Here is a 24,159-nt window from a genome sequence, read left to right on the forward strand (position 1 = left end):
ATAGCAGGGACCGGATGGAGTGGAGGGCATCCGGGAGGACTTCCTGCCAACGGGAAACTGGGAGATTTCTGGACCGTAGGGCCAGTAGGACGGTCTTCCAGACCGTACCGTTCTCCCTCTCTACCTGACCGTTCTCCCGGGGGTTGTAACTGGTCGTCCTGCTCGAGGCAATGCCCTTGCTAAGCAGGAACTGACCCAGTTAGTCGCTCATGAAGGAGGACCCCCTGTCGCTATGATATACGCGGGGAAACCGAACAGTGTAAAGATGGTGCCAAGGGCTTTAATGACTGTGGCCACTGTCATGTCGGGGCAGGGGATGGCGAAGGGGAAAGGGGAGTATTCGTCCACCACGTTTAGGAAGTATGCGTTGCGGTCGGTGGAGGGGGGGGGCCTTTGAAATCCAAACTGAGGCGTTCAAAGGGACGGGAAGCCTTTATCAGGTGCGCTCTATCTGGCCTGAAAAAGTGCGGTTTGCACTCTGCGCAGATTTGGCAGTTCCTGGTGGCTGTACGGACCTCCTCAAGAGAGTAGGGGAGGTTGCGGGACTTCACAAAATGGTAGAATCGAGTGACCCCTGGGTGGCAGAGGTCCTCGTGGAGGGCTTGGAGGCGGTCTACTTGTGTGTTGGCACATGTGCCGCGGGATAGGGCAGCAGACGGCTCATTCAGCTTTCCAGGACGATACAAGATCTCATAGTTATAGGTGGAGAGTTCAATCCTCCACCTTAAGATCTTGTCGTTCTTGATTTTGCCCCGCTGTGCATTATCAAACATAAAGGCTACTGACCGTTGGTCAGTGAGGAGAGTAAATCTCCTGCCGGCCAGGTAATGCCTCCAATGTCGCACAGCTTCCACTATGGCTTGGGCTTCCTTTTCCACTGAGGAGTGGCGGATCTCGGAGGCTTGGAGGGTCCGGGAGAAAAAGGCCCCGGGTCTGCCCGCTTGGTTGAGGGTGGCCGCCAGAGCTACATCGGATGCGTCGCTCTCGACTTGGAAGGGGAGGGACTCGTCGATTGCGCGCATAGTGGCCTTTGCGATATCCGCTTTGTTGCGGTTGAAGGCCTGGCAGGCCTCTGTCGACAGGGGGAAGGTAGTGGACTGGATTAACGGGTGGGCCTTGTGTGCGTACTGGGGAACCCACTGGGCGTAGTAAGAGAAGAAGCCCAGGCAGCATTTCAGGGCTTTGGAGCAGTGAGGGGGGGTGAGAGGAATTCCATAAGGGGGGTCATGCGTTCGGGGTCGGGGCCTATCACTCCATTACACGCAACGTATCCCAGGATGGCCAGACGGTTAGTGCTAAAAACGCATTTTTCCTGGTTATAGGTGAGGTTCAGGGCGTTAACGGATTGGAGGAATTTGCGGAGGCTGGCGTCGTGGTCCTGTTGGTCATGGCCGCAGATGGTTACATTGTCGAGGTATGGGAACGTGGCCCGCAAACCGTGCTGGTCAACCATTCGGTCCATCTCCCGTTGGAAGACCGAGACTCCGTTCGTGACGCCAAATGGGACCCTTAAAAAATGGTAGAGCCGCCCGTCTGCCTCAAAGGCCGTGTACTTGCGGTCACTCGGACGGATGGGGAGCTGATGGTATGCGGACTTGAGGTCCACGGTGGAAAAGGCTTTGTACTGTGCAATCCGATTGACCATGACGGATATGCGGGGGAGAGGATACGCATCTAGCTGCGTGTACCTATTGATGGTCTGACTATAGTCTACGACCATCCTCTGCTTCTCCCCGGTCTTCACAACTACCACCTGGGCTCTCCAGGGGCTATTGCTGGCCTGGATTATGCCTTCCTTCAGCAGCTGCTGGACTTCAGACCGGATAAACGTCCGATCCTGGGCGCTGTATCATCTGCTCCTAGGAGCGACGGGTTTGCAATCCGGGGTGAGGTTTGCAAACAAGGAAGGCGGTTCAACCTTGAGGGTCGCGAGGCTGCAGATAGTGAGTAGGGGCATTGGGCCGCCGAATTGGAACGTTAGGCTCTGGAGGTTACATTGGAAATCTAACCCTAAGAGAGAGGGAGCGCAGAGTTGGGGAAGGACATAAAGCCTATAATTCTTAAACTCCCTCCCTTGCACCGTTTGGTTCGCAATGCAGAACCCTTTGATCTCTACTGAATGGGATTCCGCTGCTAGGAAAATCTTTTGGGTGCTCGGACGAATGGAAAGAAAACAGCGTCATACCGTATCTGGGTGGATAAAACTTTCCGTGCTTGTTGCATCGTCGTGGATGTTGCATCGCGGCGTTTTCTTCAGACCCCGTGGAGCCGTCTATGCTGGGGTCCTTGGCTATCAGCCAAGATGGCGGCATCCATGGATCGCACGCGGTCGGACAAAATGGCCACCCCCATGGATCGCACGGGGGGGGTCACAAGATGGCGGCGCCCATCCTCCCCGCGTGGTGTCCGGGACCCAAAATGGCAGTGCCCGCGGGCCGCACATGGATCATTGCGGGGGTTGAGTCTGCTGTCCCCGTTCTCCCCCGGAGATAGTGGCGACCCCTGGGACTGGCACACCGCTGCGTAATGCCCCTTTTTGCCGCAGCTCTTACAGATAACTGCGCGGGCCGGGCAGCGCTGCCGGGGGTGTTTCGCCTGCCCGCAAAAATAGCAGCAGGGCTCACCCGGATGGTCAGGTGTTCTAGCCGCGCAGGCTTGCGGGAGGGTGGGGAGTGCCGGGGAGTCGGTCACAACGGGGGTCCATGGATCCCAAGGGGCTGCCACACGGTCGGGGCCGTAGGCGCGGGCATTTTGTAAGGCCAAGTTGAGGGAGGCCGCAAGGGCCCGTGCCTCTGAGTCCTAACGAGTCTCTCGCTAACAGTCTCTGGCGGATTTGAGAAGAAGTCATACCTGCCACAAAAACATCCCTGATTAGGAGCTCCGTATGCTCGTTTGCGCTCACCGACGGGCAGTTGTAGTTCCTTCCCAATATCAACAGTGCGCTGTAGAACTCGTCTAGCGATTCTCCGGGGATTTGCCGTCTCGTCGCGAGTTGGTGGCGTGCGCAGACCTGGTTTATGGGCCGAATGTAGACTCCTTTCAGCATGGTGAGCGCCGTCGTGAAATCCTCCGCGTCTTCGATGAGCGTGTAGATCTCCGGGCTCACCCTGGAATGCAGGACCTGCATTTTCTGGTCTTCCGTGGTCCGGCCGGGGGCCGTTCGAAGGTAATCTTCGAAGCATGCTAGCCAGTGTTTAAACACGGCCGCCGAGTTTGCTGCATGGGGGCTGATTTGCAGACACTCCGGGGCGATCCGGAGCTCCATAGTCTTTTTAAGTCTGCTTAATAAATTCTAGCGCAACAATTACTCAAGTCGAGAAGTGATGAAGTCAATCGAGGCTTTATTAAGCAAGACCTGTTCCCCAGCAGCTCAGTTACAGAATGCGGCTGCTGGGAGAACCTGGGCTCTTATACTCCGCCTTGCTGGGCGGAGCCAGCAGGCAGCAGATCCAACCAGGACCCGGTGCCTGTCTGCCAATAGCCTCTCGGCTTCACAGGTACCGTACTACCCCTGATACATACCACCACACTTCTAAAAACAATTTGTGGGATAATGTTGTCGACCCACATGTTCTGCGAAGCAGGCTTCATTGTCATTTTGTAGGAGACCTCCAATGTCAGCAAAGATACCAAACAATTATCCCATCATTCTAGCTTAATTTCAAGCCAGGAGCCCAGAGGTGAAATGTGTGCTAACCAATTGTGTTATACTTGCCTTCCAAACTATTACTACTTCAATTCCTAGTTCAAAATATCATTTAAATGTACCTGTTTGCCAATTGTCATCAACATGTTTTATCAAATTGGAATGGTTATTTGTTTCTTCTTATAGCCATTGATTTGTAGCAGAAAATGGTAAAAAGATCTGCATTTCAACTCATGAAACAAACTTGAATCAACAAGACAATGTTCTTGAAATGGTCCAACAAACCATAACATTCTTGACTTCTTGATATCGTGGAATAAAATTTGAGCCTAATAATACCTCAATCCCATTTTTTATTTGCAATAATTGAGATGGTTTAAGTGATGTGCCCCATTCACTAACAATAAGTTACAACTGCTCACTATGCACTTCTTCAGATCAAAATACTGTCAAACCAATCGGAATTGACTTCTTACATAAAAGAAACAGGAGTGCAAATAAATGATGATCTAACATTTAAATCAAGCAGGTTGGCTTGGGCAATCTTTGCTCAAGTTAGCTTGCTAAATAAACATGCAACAGGATACAATGTACGTCTCCTAATAGTAAGGCTCCAATGAGTCTTTTCACTCGAATCATTCACTGTAAAGAAAAGATGATTTACAGTACCTGGAGACATACTGCTGGACACAGTCAAAACTTCCCTGAGGGTTATCTTTTCCAACATTGGATACATAAAAGTCAAAATTTCGCACTTCGTTGCGGGCACCTGTTCCTGGAATCTTTATTGACTATGGAGAAAGGAAAATAAAAGCTAGCATTTAAAAAAAAAACAAATCAAATTAAATCAGATCAACGGTAGGCTACTCTTGGATAAATTAATCAACATACCTTTTCAGCATAGTGCTTAGAGAATGATGTAACTAAAGAAAAAAAGTATATCTAGCAATGTTTTCATTCACTGAAGGACTGAATGCAGGAGGAACTCAGCACAACTACCCAAGCTAAATGTTCTAAGCTGTAGCTTCCTGGCAATAAAATTTCCATTTCTCTTAGAAGATACTTAATGGCTCATCTTCGGGCCTCAGTACTAATCATTTTATTAGCTTATGCCTTTATAATAATTTCAACAGATCACAGAAACAGCAAAATGAAATAATGGTCAAAGAAATCAGTGTCCATTCATAAGGAAACATTTATTTGAATGCACTGATTAAGCTAAAGTTTTTGATACGTGGTTAGTCAAGTTAAATGTTCTTTCTTTTCTCTGTAGATCCATAAACCTTTAGCCAGTTCCAGCATTCTATAGAACATGGCTGACCTATACCTCAATTCCATTTACCCATATTCCTCAATATCCCTTACTCCAACAGAAATCTATCAAGCCAGGTCTTGAAAATTTCAAATCAGCCAGCCAGCATGCTTCTTTTGAGGGAGTTTCCAGATTTCCACTACCCTTGGCTGGAAAACGGGACGGACAGACAAGTCAGTGCTATAGTTAAGCAGAAGCTAGAAGTGCTTCAGTGCTTTTGCTTACTCTAACTTTGAGTAACTATTGTTGCAACACAGTTAGAACTATCCAAGTTTGTGATTTATTTTTCGATGCTACCCTGTGCGGGCAATTCACTGGAGTTCAGAAATTACGGCTTGAGTTTCAGTGCTCAAATGCAGTATTGCTCATGGGGTATGACAATGGCTCAATATGATTGAAGCACCATTCCCATCACATTGAAATAAAAGTCAACACTTTATTAACCCTTCAAAATACTTTTTGCCCTTGTGCATTTAGTGATGCATACAAGGATAAACTTTGCTAACCCACAGCTCTTAGTTTCGCAGCATTATGAAAATATTCAGACTTCTTAGAACAGAGGTACTGTACGGCAATAAAGATAAATAAATGTCAATCTGGTGCCAACCTTGGGGAACCTCCAAAACCCCCGTAATAGTGATGCCATCAAACAGGTTAAACAGCCAATCGAAATGAAGATTTTTCAGACAGCAAACCAGGAAGGAAAAATCGTCATTTAGTTTTAATAAATTTCATAGAAAACAAAATAAAGATTGGGCCGCGTGTCTGCAGGGAATACTCAGCTGATAAGGCAGCATTGGAGACAGAGAAATCGGGTTAATGTTAAAAATTAAATATTACAAAAGGTAAGCTTTAAAACTAAGTATTGTGAGTACTGAGTAAAGCAAGAAAACAAGCACATCCTAATTTAGGAGTATTTAGTGGTTATGTTAGTGGGCTAATAATCCAGAGATCTGGACCAACAAATAATCCAGAGAACAAGATATCGTGGCAGTATGATCATTTGAGTCCAGTGTAAAATAGGAAAATAAAAGCTGACATCCATAAAATTGATAATGAAATTACCTGATTGTTGCTAAAATCCAAGCGGTTTATTAATGTGCTTTCAGGAAGGTAATCTACTGTTTTATACAGAATTCTGTAAGTGACTCTGTCTACCTAAACATTGACACTTAGCAGTCTTCTGAACGGGCCCAGTCACTGTTTTACCACACTTGTAGCACAATGTCTCCAAACCATTGCAGCCATTCAAGGTGGTCCACGACCTTTTCAGGGAAACAACAGATGGGCAATAAACGTCAACCTTTCCAATGATACTGAAAATGAAAAAAATAAAACCGAACCTGCTTGCATCCTTAGTAATTTGATTTATTGATCGATTGGTATTTTCAAAGTAACTAAGACCAAGTATTTTCCTGGTCCATTGCACAAGAATTTAAAACATCTTCCTTGGAATCACCTTCCATTTAATACTGATGTAAAAATAACCAAGGAGAAGTTTCAACACCGAAAGAACATTCCAGGGAACTGCCCATGTGGTCTTCTGGAATGTAAAAATTCAAAAACAAAATCTTGTAGCTCTGTTTTTATTTTTCTGTAAAAAATGAAATATATTGAATTCTATTTCTTTTCATATAGGTATTGCTGCTAAAGGCCATTGATGGCTGAAATTCTCTATTTGGGAGACGATGTTCCCCCATCGGAATTGAATCACCTTTGATTTGCGCGAGCAAGAGCAAGAGAGAACCCCCCACCCAAAAGAGAACGCGCGATAGAGGTAGCTCGCGCGCGAGAGCGAGAGATAGAGGTAGCTCGCTCGCACGCGCGAGCGAGAGAGAGGTAGAGGTAGCTCGCGCGCGCGAGCGAGAGAGAGGTAGAGGTAGCTCGCGAGAGGTAGAGGTAGCTCGCGCAAGCGAGAGAGAGAGAGAGAGAGAGAGGTAGAGGTAGCTCGTGCGCGAGAGATAGCGGTAGAGGTAGCTCGCGCGCGAGAGGTAGAGGTAGCTCATTGCAAGGGGGAGGGCGCAAGGGGGCACGCGCGAGAGAGAGAGAGAGAGCGCAAGGGCGTGCGAGAGAGAGCGCGCAAGGGCGCGAGAGAGAGAGCGCGCAAGGGCGCGAGAGAGAGCGCGCGCAAGGGCGCGCGAGAGAGAGCGCACAAGGGCGTGAGAGAGAGAGAGAGAGAGAGAGCGCAAGGGCGCGAGAGAGAGAGAGAGCGCAAGGGCACGAGAGAGAGAGCGCGCAAGGGCACGAGAGAGAGAGAGAGAGCGCGCAAGGGCACGAGAGAGAGAGAGCGCGCGCAAGGGCACGAGAGAGAGAGAGAGAGAGAGCGCAAGGGCGCGAGAGAGAGAGAGCGCAAGGGCACGAGAGAGAGAGAGCGCGCAAGGGCGCGAGAGAGAGAGAGCGCGCGCAAGGGCGCGAGAGAGAGAGCGCGAGAGAGAGAGAGCGCGCGCAAGGGCGCGAGAGAGAGAGCGAGAGAGAGAGAGAGAGAGCGCAAGGGCGCGAGAGAGAGAGCGAGAGAGAGAGAGAGAGAGCGCAAGGGCGCGAGAGAGAGAGCGAGAGAGAGAGCGCAAGGGCGCGAGAGAGAGAGCGCAAGGGCGCGAGAGAGCGAGAGAGCGCAGGGGCGCGAGAGAGCGGAAAAGAGCGAGAGAGCGAGCGGAAAAGAGCGAGAGAGCGAGCGGAAAAGAGCGAGAGAGCGAGCGGAAAAGAGCGAGAGAGCGAGCGGAAAAGAGCGAGAGAGCGAGCGGAAAAGAGCGAGAGAGCGAGCGGAAAAGAGCGAGAGAGCGAGCGGAAAAGAGCGAGAGAGCGAGCGGAAAAGAGCGAGAGAGCGAGCGGAAAAGAGCGAGAGAGCGAGCGGAAAAGAGCGAGAGCGAGCGGAAAAGAGCGAGAGCGAGCGGAAAAGAGCGAGCGGAAAAGAGCGAGAGCGAGCGGAAAAGAGCGAGCGGAAAAGAGCGAGAGCGAGCGGAAAAGAGCGAGAGCGAGCGGAAAAGAGCGAGAGCGAGCGGAAAAGAGCGAGAGCGAGCGGAAAAGAGCGAGAGCGAGCGGAAAAGAGCGAGAGCGAGCGGAAAAGAGCGAGAGGAAAAGAGCGAGAGGAAAAGAGCGAGAGGAAAAGAGCGAGAGGAAAAGAGCGAGAGGAAAAGAGCGAGAGGAAAAGAGCGAGAGGAAAAGAGCGAGTGGGAAAGAGCGAGTGGGAAAGAGCGAGTGGGAAAGAGCGAGAGCGAGTGGGAAAGAGCGAGAGCGAGTGGGAAAGAGCGAGAGCGAGTGGAAAAGAGCGAGAGCGAGTGGAAAAGAGCGAGAGCGAGTGGAAAAGAGCGAGAGCGAGTGGAAAAGAGCGAGAGCGAGTGGAAAAGAGCGAGAGCGAGTGGAAAAGAGCGAGAGCGAGAGCAAAAGAGCGAGAGCGAGAGCAAAAGAGCGAGAGCAAAAGAGCGAGAGCAAAAGAGCGAGAGCGAGAGCAAAAGAGCGAGAGCGAGCGCTGTAGCCATGTAAAATGGCTGCGTTCCGATTAATCTGGCCAAAACCCAGTTTAAAATGGCTAACCCGAAAGACTGCTGGGAAAAGCAGCCAAGAAGACACAAGCAGGCAGCTGCAGACAGTTTTGCATATTCGGCTCTGGGAAGGTAGCCCAGATCGATACTCAGGGCTATCAACAGCCCATCAACCCAGGTATTCGCAGTTGCATTCAGGACTGTTTGCAGCCCATCTATTCAGACATCCACAGTTAAATCGGCTATCCCCGGGAACAATTGCAACATATTAGCAATTGAATACCGGGCCAGACCTGTCGGCGCCTGCAGTGGCCGAAACGTAAGAACTAGGAGCAGGAGTAGGCCATCTGGCCCCTCGAGCCCGCTCCACCATTCAATGAGATCATGGCTGATCTTTTGTGGACTCAGCTCCACTTTCCAGCCCGAACACCATAACCCTTAATCCCTTTATTCTTCAAAAAAACTATCTATCTTTATCTTAAAAACATTTAATGAAGGAGCCTCTACTGCTTCACTGGGCAAGGAATTCTATAGATTCACAACCCTTTGGGTGAAGAAGTTCCTCCTAAACGCAGTCCTAAATCTACTTCCCCTTATTTTGAGGCTATGCCCCCTAGTTCTGCTTTCACCCGCCAGTGGAAACAACCTGCCCGCATCTATCCTATCTATTCCCTTCATAATCTTATATGCTTCTATAAGATCCCCCCTCATCCTTCTAAATTCCAACGAGTACAGTCCCAGTCTACTCAACCTCTCCTCGTAATCCAACCCCTTCAGCTCTGGGATTAACCTAGTGAATCCCCTCTGCACACCCTCCAGTGCCAGTACATCCTTTCTCAAGTAAGGAGACCAAAACTGAACACAATACTCCAGGTGTGGCCTCACTAACACTTTATACAATTGCAGCATAACCTCCCTAGTCTTAAACTCCATCCCTCTAGCAATGAAGGACAAAATTCCATTTGCCTTCTTAATCACCTGTTGCACCTGAAAACCAACTTTTTGCGACTCATGCACTAGCACACCCAGCACAGCAGCATATTTTAATATTTTATCATTTAAATAATAATCCCTTTTGCTGTTATTCCTACCAAAATGGTTAACCTCACATTTGTCAACAATGTATTCCAAAGACAGGTGAGCGACCACCCCCCGATCGAGGAATCGCCTCACCATTGGACACATCGACCCCAGAGATTGGGGACAGATCCAATCACTTGGGACTCAGGGTCAAGGGCCGCCCCGGGAGGCAGGAAGCCCCTGGGCCCTATAAAAGTGAGGGTCCAAGTTCAGATCTCTCTCTCCTTATCCTCGCCTGCTCGAGACCTTCGCAAGACCAGCCACCGGCAATAGTAAGTTTGAATCCAGTGATCGCTATCCGGTAGAGACACCTAGCCACCGACCTGTAGCAGCCTTTTGAATCCCGCGGGCCAGATTTGACTGGACAAGCCATTCATTTCCCTGACCTGGTGGGCTCTTCCTAAGTTAAGTATTGGCCAGTAGTGATAGGTTTATTATATAGATAGTAGTATTAGTGTATTAATATTGCTTGTTGTATATAATAAATGACCGTTCTTTTAATCCTTACTAAGCGGTGTGCTGTATTATTAATCCTAACCTGAACTTGAACCACGTGGCGGTATCATAAAGATACCTGGCGACTCATGAGCAAAGGTGACGTAAACAGAGCAAATAGACTAAGGTTAAAAAGAGCAACAGCGCAAAGGAGCGAGAGCCAGCGCAAAGGAGCGAGAGCCAGCGCAAAGGAGCGAGAGCCAGCGCAAAGGAGCGAGAGCCAGCGCAAAAGAGCGAGAGCCAGCGCAAAAGAGCGAGAGCCAGCGCAAAAGAGCGAGAGCCAGCGCAAAAGAGCGAGAGCCAGCGCAAAAGAGCGAGAGCCAGCGCAAAAGAGCGAGAGCCAGCGCAAAAGAGCGAGAGCAAAAGAGTGAGTGTGCAAAAGAGCGAGTGCGCAAAAGAGCGAGTGCAAGAGTGCAAACGAGCAAGTGCGAGGAAAAGAGCGAGCGAGAGCAAGCGAGCGAGGGAGAGCAAACGAGCGAGGGAGAGCAAACGAGCGAGGGAGAGCAAACGAGCGAGGGAGAGCAAACGAGCGAGGGAGAGCAAACGAGCGAGGGAGAGCAAACGAGCGAGGGAGAGCAAACGAACGAGAGAAAAAGAGCGAGAAAGAAAAAAAAGAGGAAAAGAAAAAGCGAGAGAGAAAAGGAGCGAGAGAGAAAAAGAACGAGAGAGAAAGGAGAGAGAGAAAAAGAGCAAGAGAGAAAGAGAGAGAGAGAGAGAGATCTCCACGTATGAGAGAGAAGAAAAGTTTGATATGCAGGGATACCAACGGCCACAATCAAACAGTGCCTCAGTAAAAAATAATGGGAACAGGCCAAAGAATGTTAAAGAGACAAGCCTCAAGGCTTTGTGTCTTAATGCACAGAGCATTTGCAATAGACTGGTTGAATTATTTGTGCAAAAGATGTAAACGGGTATGATATAGTTGGAATTATGGAGACATGGATGTAGGGTGACCAGGGATGGGAACTGAATCCAGAGGTATTTAGTATTTAGGAAGAACAGGTAAAAAGTGAGTTGGTTGGCATTTCTGGTTAAAGAGGAAATGAATGCATTAATGGAGGATATTAGCTCGGATGATGTGGAATCTGTATTGGTAGAGCTGAGAAAGACCAAGGGCAAAAAACATTAGTGGGGATGGGCCCCAAAGGGTAGACCCCAAACTGTAGTGGTGATCTTGAGAATAGCATGAAACAGGGGAGGAGAAGGTCAGAATGGATGCAGGTGGAGGAGGCCTCAATGTATGGGGGCGAGCTTGAGAGCCCTGGCAGCAGCCCCGCTCTCATTTTTTTCTGGGTGGGTACACTAGTAGTCCCGTCATTGGGTCGTCTCTCTAAATTTTGAATCAGTTAGGGTGGCACTTTAATATAGGACGTATGACTGTTTCCAATATGTGGGAACCACAGGTTTATTCTAGGAGGGATGGACGCAATGGCCGGGGGTGGTGCAGGGAAGGGTAAGGGACCCTTTCTTTGAGGGGAGGTTCACGGGGCTAACAGAGTTGCAGGAGAAATTTGGAATTGCCAAGGGAGAGTTAATTCAGATAGGTTCGGGGGTTTGCATGGATTCCCTCGGCAGCCAAAGCACATGCTATTAGATAAGTTGTTCATAGCGGATGAGTTGGGGAGGAGTGGATTGGGGATATTTACGGGAGGCTGGGTGAGACAGAGAAGGTGCCAGGGGAGGGAATGGGAGGAGGAATTGAGCTTGGGTGGGGATCCTGGAGTGAAATATTACACCGGATCAATTCGACCTCACCCTTTGCTAGGATGAGTCTTATACAGTTTAAGGTTGTGCATAGGGCACGGCACATAGGCTAGGGCCCGTATGAGTGGGTTTTCCCCGTAAGTGGATGATATATGCGAAAGATGTGGGAGGGGGCTGGCAAACCACGCTCCTATGTTCTGGGGATGCATTGTTGGGGGGTTTCTGGGCAGTGGTTTTCAAGACCCCGTCAGAGATAATAGAGTGAGGATGCCGCCGTGTACTTTGGTGGCTATTTTTGAGGTTTCGGATTTGCCAGAGCTGCTGGAGGGAAAGGGGGCCCAATACCATTCGCCTCTGATTGGCAATGAATCTTATTCAGTTGGAGGTTGAAAGCAACACGATGGAGACTTTTTCTGTCCTATGTTCGGTTTGTCGCCATTGGGTTGGGGGATTAGTTTAGGGGACCAAAAGGGGGAAAATTACCAAACTGTGAATTATGTGTATATTGGGCTGTTGACTGTGTATGTTATTGGTTATGTTTGGAATTTAAAAAACATTTTTGTTTGTTTTTAAATCATTGGGGAGCAAAGATCAGTGGATCTTTGGAAAAGGATAAATATTTAAAGAATAGATGAGATAAAATGAATTCTGAATTGTTTTAGCAAAGAACCAGCGCAGACAGTGTACTGAATAGCTGCTATAAAGGTTAATAGTTCAAAAAGCAGCCCAGTGACAATCTTTCAATTTTAATTTCATACTTCCAAATAGGAAAAAACTTCCACTCGGCATTCTCCCTTAATAGTTTAACCTAGATTGGCAAATCTGTGTGGGAGACAGAACTTATTACCCTTCAGTATAGTTTGGCCCAAAATGCTCAATGGTTCAACCAATATCGACTCCCAAGTTAGTCACAATACATAGCACAATGTATTACAAGCATGCATCAGAACTAAAAAGCAAAGATTTGTTTTGAAGATGTGCTACATACATTTAATTATTTATTTTGAGGGCATTACCCTGTTCTTCTCTACTCACTCTGGTCATGAAATTCACTATCCTATAAAAACAGTTCGTTAAATGACTCAAAAAGCGAATGTATATCTAATATTCAAGACCCATTTAGAGCCTTACCCCACACAGGCAATGATGCACCATTAATAAATGTTTTGTGCAGAACTGAAACAAAGGCTTATTGTTCCCTTGTTGTGATTTTATTATTCCAGGTAGATCTTTTATACCTGTTAAATCTATTGGAAAGCTGGGAATGAATTGGAAAACGGAGAATGAATTAAAATGACATTTTCTACATCATATTATGTGGACATTTGTCGAATGGAAATCGGTGATCAATCACAGGTTTGTCAACATGGAGAGATTTAGCCACATGCACTCATGAGTAGAATTTGATTTTAAAAATACACAATGTAGATAAATGTACTCCATGGATACATTAACCTTAACATCTGCAGAAAGTTTGACACTTTTTCAGCCATTTTCATTCATCCAAGTTTGTAATTCTGCCACCGCACATCTTCAAGCAGCTTCTATCTTTTTGTAAAGGAGTGAGCAGCACTCTGACTTGGGAGTGATTACCAAGACTGTTGACTCAAGATGTGCCAGACCCACCCTTGTTCTCTGTCGTTATTTACTCTTTGCCATGACGTGCCCTGCCTTGAAGCTGCTCAGTATTTGCTACACTTGTTTTCTATTGCAGAATTTAGTCTGATTGCCCAAGCTGATCTTGATGCCAGCTTCCCTCTCCAAACATTGTTGCTGACATTTCCATGCTGCTTAACCCCAGCATTTTTCACATCATAAACCATTTTAGCAAATAATTATTATGTAGTATTAAGGAAGTAAAATTCTGTTTTTTGTCTTACAATATTACCTAGTGACTTAAGATTTAAAAGTCTACATCCGCACGTCTTGGAAATAGGTATTGAGATTGCATGCCCAGTAAACTGTACTTACCATTTTTAAAAATTAGCCACATCTAGATTCTCAATTAGTCAGATACGGCTAATTCCTAAATTATTGGACATTAAAATAAATAAACCTATTCTGCAAGGTTCAATGATTGACAGCAAGTCCTCACTTTTATGAAGTTGCGTTCCTGAAAATCACAACTTTAAATGAAACAATAGTGAATGATGGGTTCCCAAAGGAATCAATTTAAAGTTGGACTTGGGTTCCTTCAAACATTTCTTGCCCAGAAAAATACAACATACAAGCTGAAATACTGTGTCATACATGTGCAGCACTGTGCATTCCCAAGTCAAATAACTTGCACAAGGGACAATGAAAGCAATTTTACTGTGTACAGTAGCAAATGATTCCCTCAGACTTCAAAACAGCTTCAGTGCCTTATCGAACATGAAGCTCCACTGCAAGCACTGGAGGGGTTCCAAAATTGAAATCAGTTTGCAAAGTCAAAAAATGGCCCTTTTCTTTTTGTAAACAAGCATGAGCAGCCCAGGCTTCAATGTCTTTCATGCAAAAATAAAAATTATTGGTTTGGATATTCTTTCAGAACTTTGCTTCAGCTTAACTTAAAAAAAATCAAAAGTTCCCTCGAGTTCAGAAAAACACCTCACTTGTTTCAGAATGGCACCAATCAGGTCATGGGGGCTACGCTCAATGATGACATGCGGGGCCAATGTATGCAAACAATGTGAAAACAACGATATAAACCAGAAAAACAGACTTCAAGAATAAGCGACTTTAAATGAAACAACAATGAGTAGGGCAGTGATGGCCAACCTAGGTTGGTGAGGGGTTGTATGAGCGGCCCTCCTTCGTCTCAGGAGGCCATGAGGTTGAGAATGGGCATGTTCACGAACCAGGACCCCAGGAATAAGACAAAATGCATTTAATAAATGCCAAATATTTCATAAGTTATAGAAAATGTTTGATCATATATTAATAGAACTAGAGGGGGGGGGGGGGGGGGGGAGGGAAGGGGGGGGGGGGGGGAAAGAGGGGGGTCATTCGGGTTGCTGCTGCACTGTCCGAGGGGGAACTGAACATGGAAGAGATGGTCGGGGTGGGGGTTCCCCGTCTGGGGGACTGGAGGGTGCGGGAGGCGCAGGCACGGGACTGGCCTAAGATAGGAGATGGCTAGTCGGCGGCACGTGGAATGAGAGGCCTAAATGGGCCGGTTAAGAGGGCCCAAGTGTTCGCGTACCTAAAGGGACTGAAGGCAGACGTGGCCATGCTTCAGGAGACACATCTGAAGGTGGCAGATCAGGTTAGTTTAAGCAAGGGATGGGTAGGACAGGTGTTCCATTCGGGGCTGGATGCAAAGAATAGAGGGGTGGCAATATTGGTGGGGAAGCGGGTGTCGTTTGAGGCCAAGAACATAGCAGCGGACAATGGAGGCCGATACATGGTGAGTGGTAGGTTGCAGGGGACAGAGGTGGTACTGGTGAAGGTATATGCCCCGAACTGGGACGATGCTGGATTCATGAAATGGATGTTGGGACGTATTCCAGACTTGGAGGTAGGGAGCTTGATAATGGGTGGGGATTTTAACACTGTGCTGGACCCAGCATTAGATCGTTCCAGATCTAGGACGGGGAAGAGGCCGGCTGTGGCCAAGGTGCTTAGGGGGTTTATGGATCAGATGGGGGGAGTAGATCAGTGGAGATTTGCCAGGCCTTTGGCCAGAGAATTTTCTTTTTTCTCCCACGTACATATGGCCTACTCCCGGATAGATTTTTTTGTTCTGGGCAGGGCATTGATCCCGAAAGTGGAGGGAGCGGAGTAGTCGGCCATAGCCATTTCAGACCATGCCCCGCTTTGGGTGGAGCTAGAGCTGGGGGAGGAGAGGGACCAACGCCCGTTGTGGCGGTTGGATGTGGGACAGCTGGCAGATGAGGAAGAGTGTGGGAGGGTGCGGGGGTGCATCGAAAGGTATCTGGAGGCCAACGGCAACAGGGAGGTGCAGGTGGGAGTAGTATGGGAGGCGCTGAAGGCGGTGGTCAGGGGAGAGTTAATCTCCATCAGGGCTCATAGGGTAAAGAGAGAGGGCAGGGAAAGGGAGAGGTTAGTGGGGGAGATTTTAAGGGTGGACAGGAGATATGCAGAGGCTCCTGATGAGGGACTACTCAGGGAGAGACGAAGTCTCCAGACGGAGTTCGACCTGTTGACCACAGGGAAGGCAGAGGCACAGTGGAGGAAGGCACAGGGGGCGATATATGAATATGGAGAGAAGGCGAGTCGGATGCTGGCACATCAGCTCCGTAAGAGGATGGCAGCGAGGGAACTAGGTGGAATCAAGGATGGCAGGGCAACTACGGTGCGGAGTGCGGTGAAAGTGAATGAGGCAATCAAGGCCTTTTACGAGGAGCTGTTTAGGTCCCAGCCCCCAGGGGGAAAAGAGGGGATGCGGCGATTCCTGGACCAACTGAGGTTCCCAAGGGTGGAGGTGCAGGAGGTGGCTGGTTTGGGGGCGCCAACTGAGGTGGAGGAGCTGGTTAAAGGACTGGGGCACATGCAGGCAGGGAAGGCCACAGGGCCGGGTGGGTTCCCGGTGGAGTTTTATAGGAAATTTGTAGACCTGTTACCCCCGTTGCTGGTAAGGACCTTCAATGAAGCAAGGGGGGGGGGGGACCCTGCCCCCGACAATGTCGGAGGTGACGATCTCTTTGATCTTGAAGCGGGATAAGGACCCACTGCAATGTGGGTCGTATAGACCGATCTCGCTCCTCAACGTAGATGCTAAGTTGCTGGCAAAAATGTTGCCTATGAGGATTGAGGACTGTGTCCCGGGGGTGATTCACGAGGACCAGACGGGATTCATAAAGGGTAGGCAGCTAAATACCAATGTGCGAAGGCTCCTAAATGTGATAATGATGCCATTGGTGGAGGGAGAGGCGGAGATAGTGGCAGCCATGGACGTGGAGAAGGCCTTTGACCGAGTAGAGTGGGAGTATCTCTGGGAAGTGTTGAGGGGGTTTGGGTTCGGGGGAGGGTTTATTCGTTGGGTCAAGTTCCTGTATAGAGCCCCGGTGGCGAGTGTGGTCACGAACCGGCGGAGGTCGGAGTATTTCCAGCTGTATCGAGGGACGAGGCAGGGGTGCCCCCTGTCCCCTCTGCTGTTTGCATTAGCAATTGAACCTCTGGCCAAGGCGTTAAGGGAGTCGGGGAAATGGAAGGGGGTGGGCCGAGGGGGAGAGGAACATAGAGTGTCGCTGCACGCAGACGACCTGTTGCTGTATGTGGCGGATCCAGTGGAGGGGATGGTTGAGGTCATGCAGATCCTAAGGGAGTTTGGAGACTTTTCGGGCTATAAGCTCAACGTGGGAAAGAGTGAGCTCTTTGTGGTGCATCCGGGGGATCAGGGAAGAGGGATAGACGACCTACCGTTGAGGGCGGCGGAAAGGAGCTTTCGATACTTGGGGATTCAGGTAGCTAGGAGCTGGGGGGCACTGCACAAACTTAATTTGATGCGGCTGGTGGAACAGATGGAGGAGGATTTTAAAATATGGGACATGTTGCCACTCTCGCTGGCGGGCAGGGTACAGTCAATTAAAATGGTGGTCCTCCCAAGGTTTCTTTTTGTGTTCCAGTGCCTTCCAATCGTGATCACCAAGGCCTTTTTTAAGAGGGTAGGCTGGAGCATTATGGGGTTTGTGTGGGCAAGCAAGACCTCGAGGGTAAGGAGGGGGTTCCTGGAGCGTAGCAGGGATAGAGGAGGGTTGGCGTTGCCGAATTTGGGTGGCTACTACTGGGCAGCCAACGTGGTGATGATCCGTAAGTGGGTGATGGAGGGTGAGGGGGCGGCGTGGAAGAGGTTGGAGATGGCGTCCTGCAAAGGAATGAGCTTGGGGGCGCTGGTGACGGCACCGCTGCCGCTCTCGCCGACAAGGTACACCACGATCCCGGTGGTGGCGGCAATGCTAAAGATCTGGGGGCAGTGGAGATGACACAGGGGAGCGTTGGGAGCCTTGATGTGGTCCCCGATTAGGGATAACCATCGGTTTGTCCCAGGAAGGATGGACGGGGGGTTCCAGAGCTGGCATCGGGCAGGGATTAGAAGAATGGGGGACCTGTTCATCGATGGGACGTTTGCGAGCTTAGGGGCGCTGGAGGAGAAATTTGGACTACCCCCGGGAAATGCCTTCAGTTACATGCAAGTGAGGGCGTTTGTGAGGCAGCAGGTGAGGGAATTCCCGCTGCTCCCGGCACAGGGGATTCAAGACAGGGTGATTTCGGGCATATGGGTCGGGGAGGGCAAGGTGTCGGCGATATACCAGGAGATGAAAGAAGAGGGGGAGGCTTTGGTAGAGGAGCTGAAAGGTAAATGGGAAGACGAGCTGGGGGAGGAGATTGAGGGGGGGCTGTGGGCTGATGCCATAAGTAGGGTTAATTCCTCCTCCTCGTGTGCCAGGCTCAGCCTGATACAATTTAAGGTGGTCCACAGAGCGCACTTGAGGGGGGCGAGGTTGAGTAGGTTCTTTGGGGTAGAGGACAGATGTGGAAGGTGCTCAGGGAGCCCGGCGAACCATGTCCATATGTTTTGGTCATGCCCGGCACTGGAGGGGTTCTGGAGAGGAGTGGCGGGAGCAATATCTCAGGTGGTGAAAGTCCGGGTCAAGCCAAGCACTATTTGGAGTAGTGGACGAGCCGGGAGTGCAGGAGGCGAAAGAGGCCGGCATTCTGGCCTTTGCGTCCCTAGTAGCCCGGCAAAGGATCTTGTTAATGTGGAAAGAGGCGAAGCCCCCCGGCGTGGAGGCCTGGATAAATGATATGGCTGGGTTCATAAAGTTGGAGAGGATAAAGTTTGCCTTGAGAGGGTCTGTGCCGGGGTTCTACAGGCGGTGGCAACCTTTCCTAGACCATCTCGCGGAGCGTTAGATGAAGGTCAGACAGCAGCAACAGCAACGGGGGGGGGGGGGGGGGGGGGGGGGGGGGAGGAGGAGGAAGGAGGGAGGGGGAAGGGGTTTTTTTTTCTGGGGGGCATTTGAGCAAGAAAACACACGAATGACCCGGAAAACTGACATGTACGGGAGGAATCCAATGTACAAAGTTCTGTATCATATTGACTTGCCATGTTCATGTCTTGCTATGCGAGCTTTCTTTCTTTTTTTGTTACGGGGTGGGGTGGGGGGGGGGGGGGGTTTGTTTGTATGGTTGAAAATGTTGTTAAAAAACTCTTAATAAACATTTTTAAAAAACAAAATAGAACTATCAACTTCAAATGGTAAAAACAAAATAAATATCCTTTGGTTGGACTTAGGCAGAGCTGTGCCAATGCTGAGAGCAATCAACACACACCTCCTACATGTGCCCTTAGTTTACATGTATATCACTTCAGTCACACTCGTAAAAGAACTACGCAAAGGAAAACCAGTGGAATGTGGCAACTCTGCACTTGGGCAACAATCAACAAGATGACTTGTGGGCTGCACTCAGAACCCTAATGGGTTGCACATGACCCCCAGGCTGCAGGTTGCCTACGATTGGAGTCACTTAAGGCAAGGACTTGCTGTAAATGGTTGACTTAAGTTGGGATCAAAACATTGCAAGTAAACTGTAAAGTTGCTCCAACAAAGAGTGCTATTTTGCTAGAGTCCTGATTTTCAAAATGGTCTGTGTGCTGTAGAAATTCAATATAGTACAATGAAGAGTTATTTACCCATCATCCATAGAGGCAGAGAAACTACACCATACCTGTCATGCAGGCATTTAATCAGAGTAGTTTCTCAGTTGCTATGGATGTTTGGTAAACAGCACCCCAAATCCACAAAAGCAGTTCCTTTCTCTTGCTACCATGTCATTTTTAGGTGAGGAAATGGCTTGGTGCATCGAGAATTATCCTTGTTCTGAATTTGATAGCGTCCGTGGTTTGAGTGCCTTTGTATATTTTACCATAAAGTTACTTGGGTCTCAATAAGTGTCTCCATTTTTTTCACAGGTGTCTGGTAGGCATTTTGGGAGTGTCCGTTCATACAGGTTTCACTGTACTTACTGACACTCATGAGACCCTTGTAAAAATGAAATGAATAAGGACAAATTTATGAAAGTTGCTTACACAATATACAAGTAGATAACCCTGTACATTAATGTTCAAAAGATTGAGGAACTTGAGAACATGCTCAAAAAAATGTATTTCAAATTGCTAAATGAAGCCTGCAAAGTTCAATTAGAAACCATACCTTGCTCAACCTGGAGTGATTTTTTAAAATATTCTGATCTGCTGAGAAGTATTTAAAGGAAGTTGCTTAATTAACTAATTTATAGACAAATGTGAAGGGCAATGCAATGTCACAAAAACAACATTAGTTTACTGAATCAATCAAGTTTTCATCACAGCCTTAAAATACTGTTTTGCTAGTTTTATTGCCGAAAAGTCACCGCAATTATAAAAGTGAGGACTATTATAAACCATCAGTAAAAGGATTCTTGACTGCACTGAAAGCAGCAGCTACAAGGCCATCTCTCCAAGAGGTAGCTTCAGAACATGCTTAAAACCATGTTTGAGTTCCCAGACAGCTCTATGGAACTCTGGGAACTGTTTGGGCTTAAATTTTAATGCAAGCAGAGAAACAATATTCCTTGCCAACTTTCTGTCAACATCAAAATATATCGCTTGCCGAGAATCCAGTGAATGCAGCTTTGTGCATGCATAAATATAAGCACACAACTCTGGCGTCTCTGGTCGAAAAATGGCAAAGAACTTAGCTGACTAGTTTAGGTCTACCGGCTCTGCATCGCATTTCGATGAAAGAGATCAGATGAAACAATTTATGAGAATCAGTAGCATTAGTAAGGAGAAAGAGGGTGCACAAAGGATTAGGAGCGCTAGAGCATGGATAAGCAACCTGCAGTCTGGAGAGCCACATGCGGCTCATTAGGGCTCCGAGTGTGGTCCACAAGACATCTTGTTGACTGTTGCTCATGTACAGAGTTGCCACATTCTGCTGGTTTCTTTTGCCATATCAGTATGACTGAAGTGATATACACGTAAAGCAATGGCACATGAAGTGAGGAACATTAATTGTGGGAGCTGTGTGCTCCCTTAATGTGCATTAAATGTATTCAGCCTTATTTATGGAGACTGGTTAGTGAACATGCCCGATCTGAATCTTGCGGCCCACTAACTGTGGGAGCTGTGTGCTCCCTCTGCATGTATTAAATGTATTCAGCCTTATTTATGGAGACTGGTTAGTGAACATGCCCAATCTGAATCTTGCGCCCACTGAGACAAAGAAGGGCCACTCATGTGGCCCACTCGCCAGCCTAGGTTGCTCATCACTGCACCAAAGAAATAACAAAGCATTAGGTGGGGCAAACAAAAAAAATACAATAAGGTGTATATTAGGTTTACAGCACATGCTTATGAATGCACAATGTTCGATAAATAAGGTTAGTGAGTTGCAGGTGCAAGTAGCCACATGGAAATTTGATGTAGTGATAATGGAAACATCACAAAAGGGACCTGGATATGCCTGGAAACAGGGTGGTCAGGAAAGAGAGGAGATGAATGATAAAACAGTATTGTTTAAGGTGCAAGAATAAACATGGATAATAAGAGACGAAGGGCAGACAAAGGGAAGAATTTCCTTGTTCAGTATGTTTTTTCAACTGATGGTGAGTCACCTTCTTGAACTACTGCAATCCATGCCGTGTAGATACACCCACCAAGCTGTTACGAAGAGGGTTCCATCACTGAATATATTTGAGGCCAAGGTGGACACATTTTTGGTTTCTCAGGGAATTAATGTATATGGGGAGAGGACAGGAATGTGAATTTGAAGCCCAATATCAGCTATGATCATACTGAATAGCAGAGCAGGCTCGACTGGTCATGTGGTCTACTGGGGCTTCTTTCTCGTGGTCTTTAGTAGATAGAGGCAAACTATTCCCACTGGCAGAAGGACCATAAACCAGAGCATACGATTTAAAGTAATTTTAACTAAAGAACCAAAACTAACATGAGGAAAGAGGACAAACAAAACAAAATACAATGACTAGTTACAATTTGGAATACAGTTCCTGCATGCTAGAGGCAGATCCAATCATGGCTTTCAAAGGGGAATTTGATAAGCAACCAAAGTGAATAAAATTGCATGGCAACAGGAATAGGGTAGGGGAATGGGGCTCGCTAAATTGCACTTGCAGCGAGCCGACAGATTCAACTGGTCTCCTTCTGTGCTGTAACTAATGAGTCCATGCTTGAGAAACTTTTTATGGAAAATAAATTCCTGTATTTGCAAGAATAGCTTTAGGTAGAACATCTTACAGAATGGAAAAACAGAGCAACTTAAGCAAAAAAATAAATATTTTCTGCAGTGAAGCCTTTCTACTTTGTTTTTAGGTACATTCACAGCTACCATTGTAACGGTTCTCCAGCTAGAACTAACAGGATTGGCGAAAGGACTTTAATCAGCAAAAAAATGTGAGTGCTGACTTTTGATTTTACCAAAACTGCACAGTTAATTGTGCAGTCCATAACTGTTACATATCTTACATTCTTCTCTTCAAGGGCAAATTGATAGTTTTGTTACTTATACCCATTACTTTGGCAATTAAAGCAAAGTAGAATTTGATCCTTTAACATAGGACCTTCAGAGAAACAGCATTGGTGTAGTATTATAACCTTCCGAGTTGACCTATACAACTGATTCAGGCTTTTCCATGGGTGGCCTCTCAGTCCAAGCAAATTTCAGCCTTTGATGTTACATGACCAAAGCTTCACCTTCATCTTCCACCATAAACTTCAACCCACCCCACCACTAAACCTAATTCGCGATATCAGCTTGTTTCTGGGGTTGCGGGGGTTATTTTGTTTACCATGTCAAATGCTGGGTCAGGGAGAATACAATATAATTCTATTGCTGATATGCACCGAAAACAATAGCCAACACTAACTGAGGTGGTCAATTAGATCTACTAATGTAGAAGATGTAGGAGGAGTCAGCCACTCGGCCCATCAGCTTGCTCCGCCTTCAATGAGATCATGGCTGATCTGTTAGAATTCTCAATGCCACTTTCCCGCCTTATCCCCATATCCTAGATTCCCTTCTGGATTAAAAATCTCTCTATTACAGCCTTGAACATATTTAATGTCCCAGCCTCTTCAGCTCTCTGCGGTAAAGAATTTCACAGATTCACTACCCTCCAAAAGAAATTCCTCCTCATCTCGGTCTTAAATGGGTGACCACTTACTCTATGATTATGTCCTGTCCTAGTCTCTCCCACAAGAGGAAACAACCTCTCGGCATCTCCCCTGTCAAACCTCCTCAGAATCTTATTTATCTTGATGTGGTCACACCTCATTCTTCTAAACTCCAGTGAGTAGAGGCCCAACCTACTCAACCACTCCTCATAAGAAAATCCCTCCATACCCAGGATCAGCCTAGTGAACCTTGTCTGGTCTGCCTCCAATGCCAATATATCTTTCCTTAGATCACGGGATCAAAACTGTTCACAGTATTCCAGGTGTGATCAGCCTAGTGCCTTATATCCTTTTAGCAGGATTTCCATGTTTGTATACTCCACTCCAATACTTTTATATTCCACTTGCAATAAAGACCAACATTCCAGTTGCCTTCCCAATTACCTGAACTTGCATGCCAGCTTTTTGTGATTTATGCATGAGGGCCCCCAAATCCCTCTGTGCATTAGTTTTCTGCAGACTTTTTCCATTTAAATACCATTCAGCTCTTTTATTCTTCCTACCAAAGTGCATAACTTCACATTTTCCTACATCATGTTTCATCTGACAAGTTTTTACCTATTCACCTAACCTGTCTCTGTCCCTCTGTAGTCTCTTTGCATCATCCCCACCACTTGCTTTCACACGTATTTTTGTGTCATCCGCAAACTTGACAACCCAAGAAACAAAAGCACATTGATTTTGTATGAATTTCTTTAAAATGGCACACGCCCTGTAAAAATACTCAATCTTTCAAAGATAGTTGTATCACTATCTTTGTTCTGTATTTGTACATTTAAAGGCAAAACATTATTGGCGCGATTCTCCGCTCCCGCGCCGGTTGGGAGAATCGCCTGGCGCGCCATTTTTCCCCGCGATGCCGGTCCGACGCCCCTCCCGCGATTCACCCAAGCGGCAAGAACGGCCCCGTCGAGTCCCACGTGGCGCAGGCCGGAGAATCGCCCGAGACAACCAAAATGGCGATTCTCCGCCACCCCAGCTATTTTCAGGCCCGGATGGGCCGAAGTCCCGACAGTGGACCCCAGTCTACGCCGTCGCTGTTCACACCCGCTATTTAAAGTCGTCAGCCAGTCGTGGTGGCTGACGCTGAGCAGTGAGGTGGTGAGTGGACTGTTCCGCAGCTCCTGGAGACCGAGTCGGCTTCCCCAAGGAGGCTGTGGCCACACGGGGGGGATGAGGGAGAGTGTGCAGGTGGGAGGGGGGGGGGGGGGATGAAGGAGAGTGTGCAGGTGGGAGGGGGGGGGGGATGAAGGAGAGTGTG

General features: G+C 47.8%; 1 protein-coding gene across 2 annotated transcripts in view; it reads right to left on the minus strand.

Moving 5' to 3' along the window:
• The window catches only part of ell2 (elongation factor for RNA polymerase II 2), a 227,121-nt gene that overhangs the window by 134,518 nt on the left and 68,444 nt on the right, over positions 1-24,159 (minus strand). For both annotated transcript variants that reach the window (XM_072516322.1, XM_072516323.1), the window contains exon 3: positions 4,316-4,437. In XM_072516322.1, the coding sequence (XP_072372423.1) occupies positions 4,316-4,437 (122 nt within the window). The remainder of the gene's footprint in view (positions 1-4,315; positions 4,438-24,159) is intronic.

Source organism: Scyliorhinus torazame, chromosome 9 (genome assembly GCF_047496885.1).
Source record: "Scyliorhinus torazame isolate Kashiwa2021f chromosome 9, sScyTor2.1, whole genome shotgun sequence".
Lineage (NCBI taxonomy): Eukaryota > Metazoa > Chordata > Chondrichthyes > Carcharhiniformes > Scyliorhinidae > Scyliorhinus > Scyliorhinus torazame.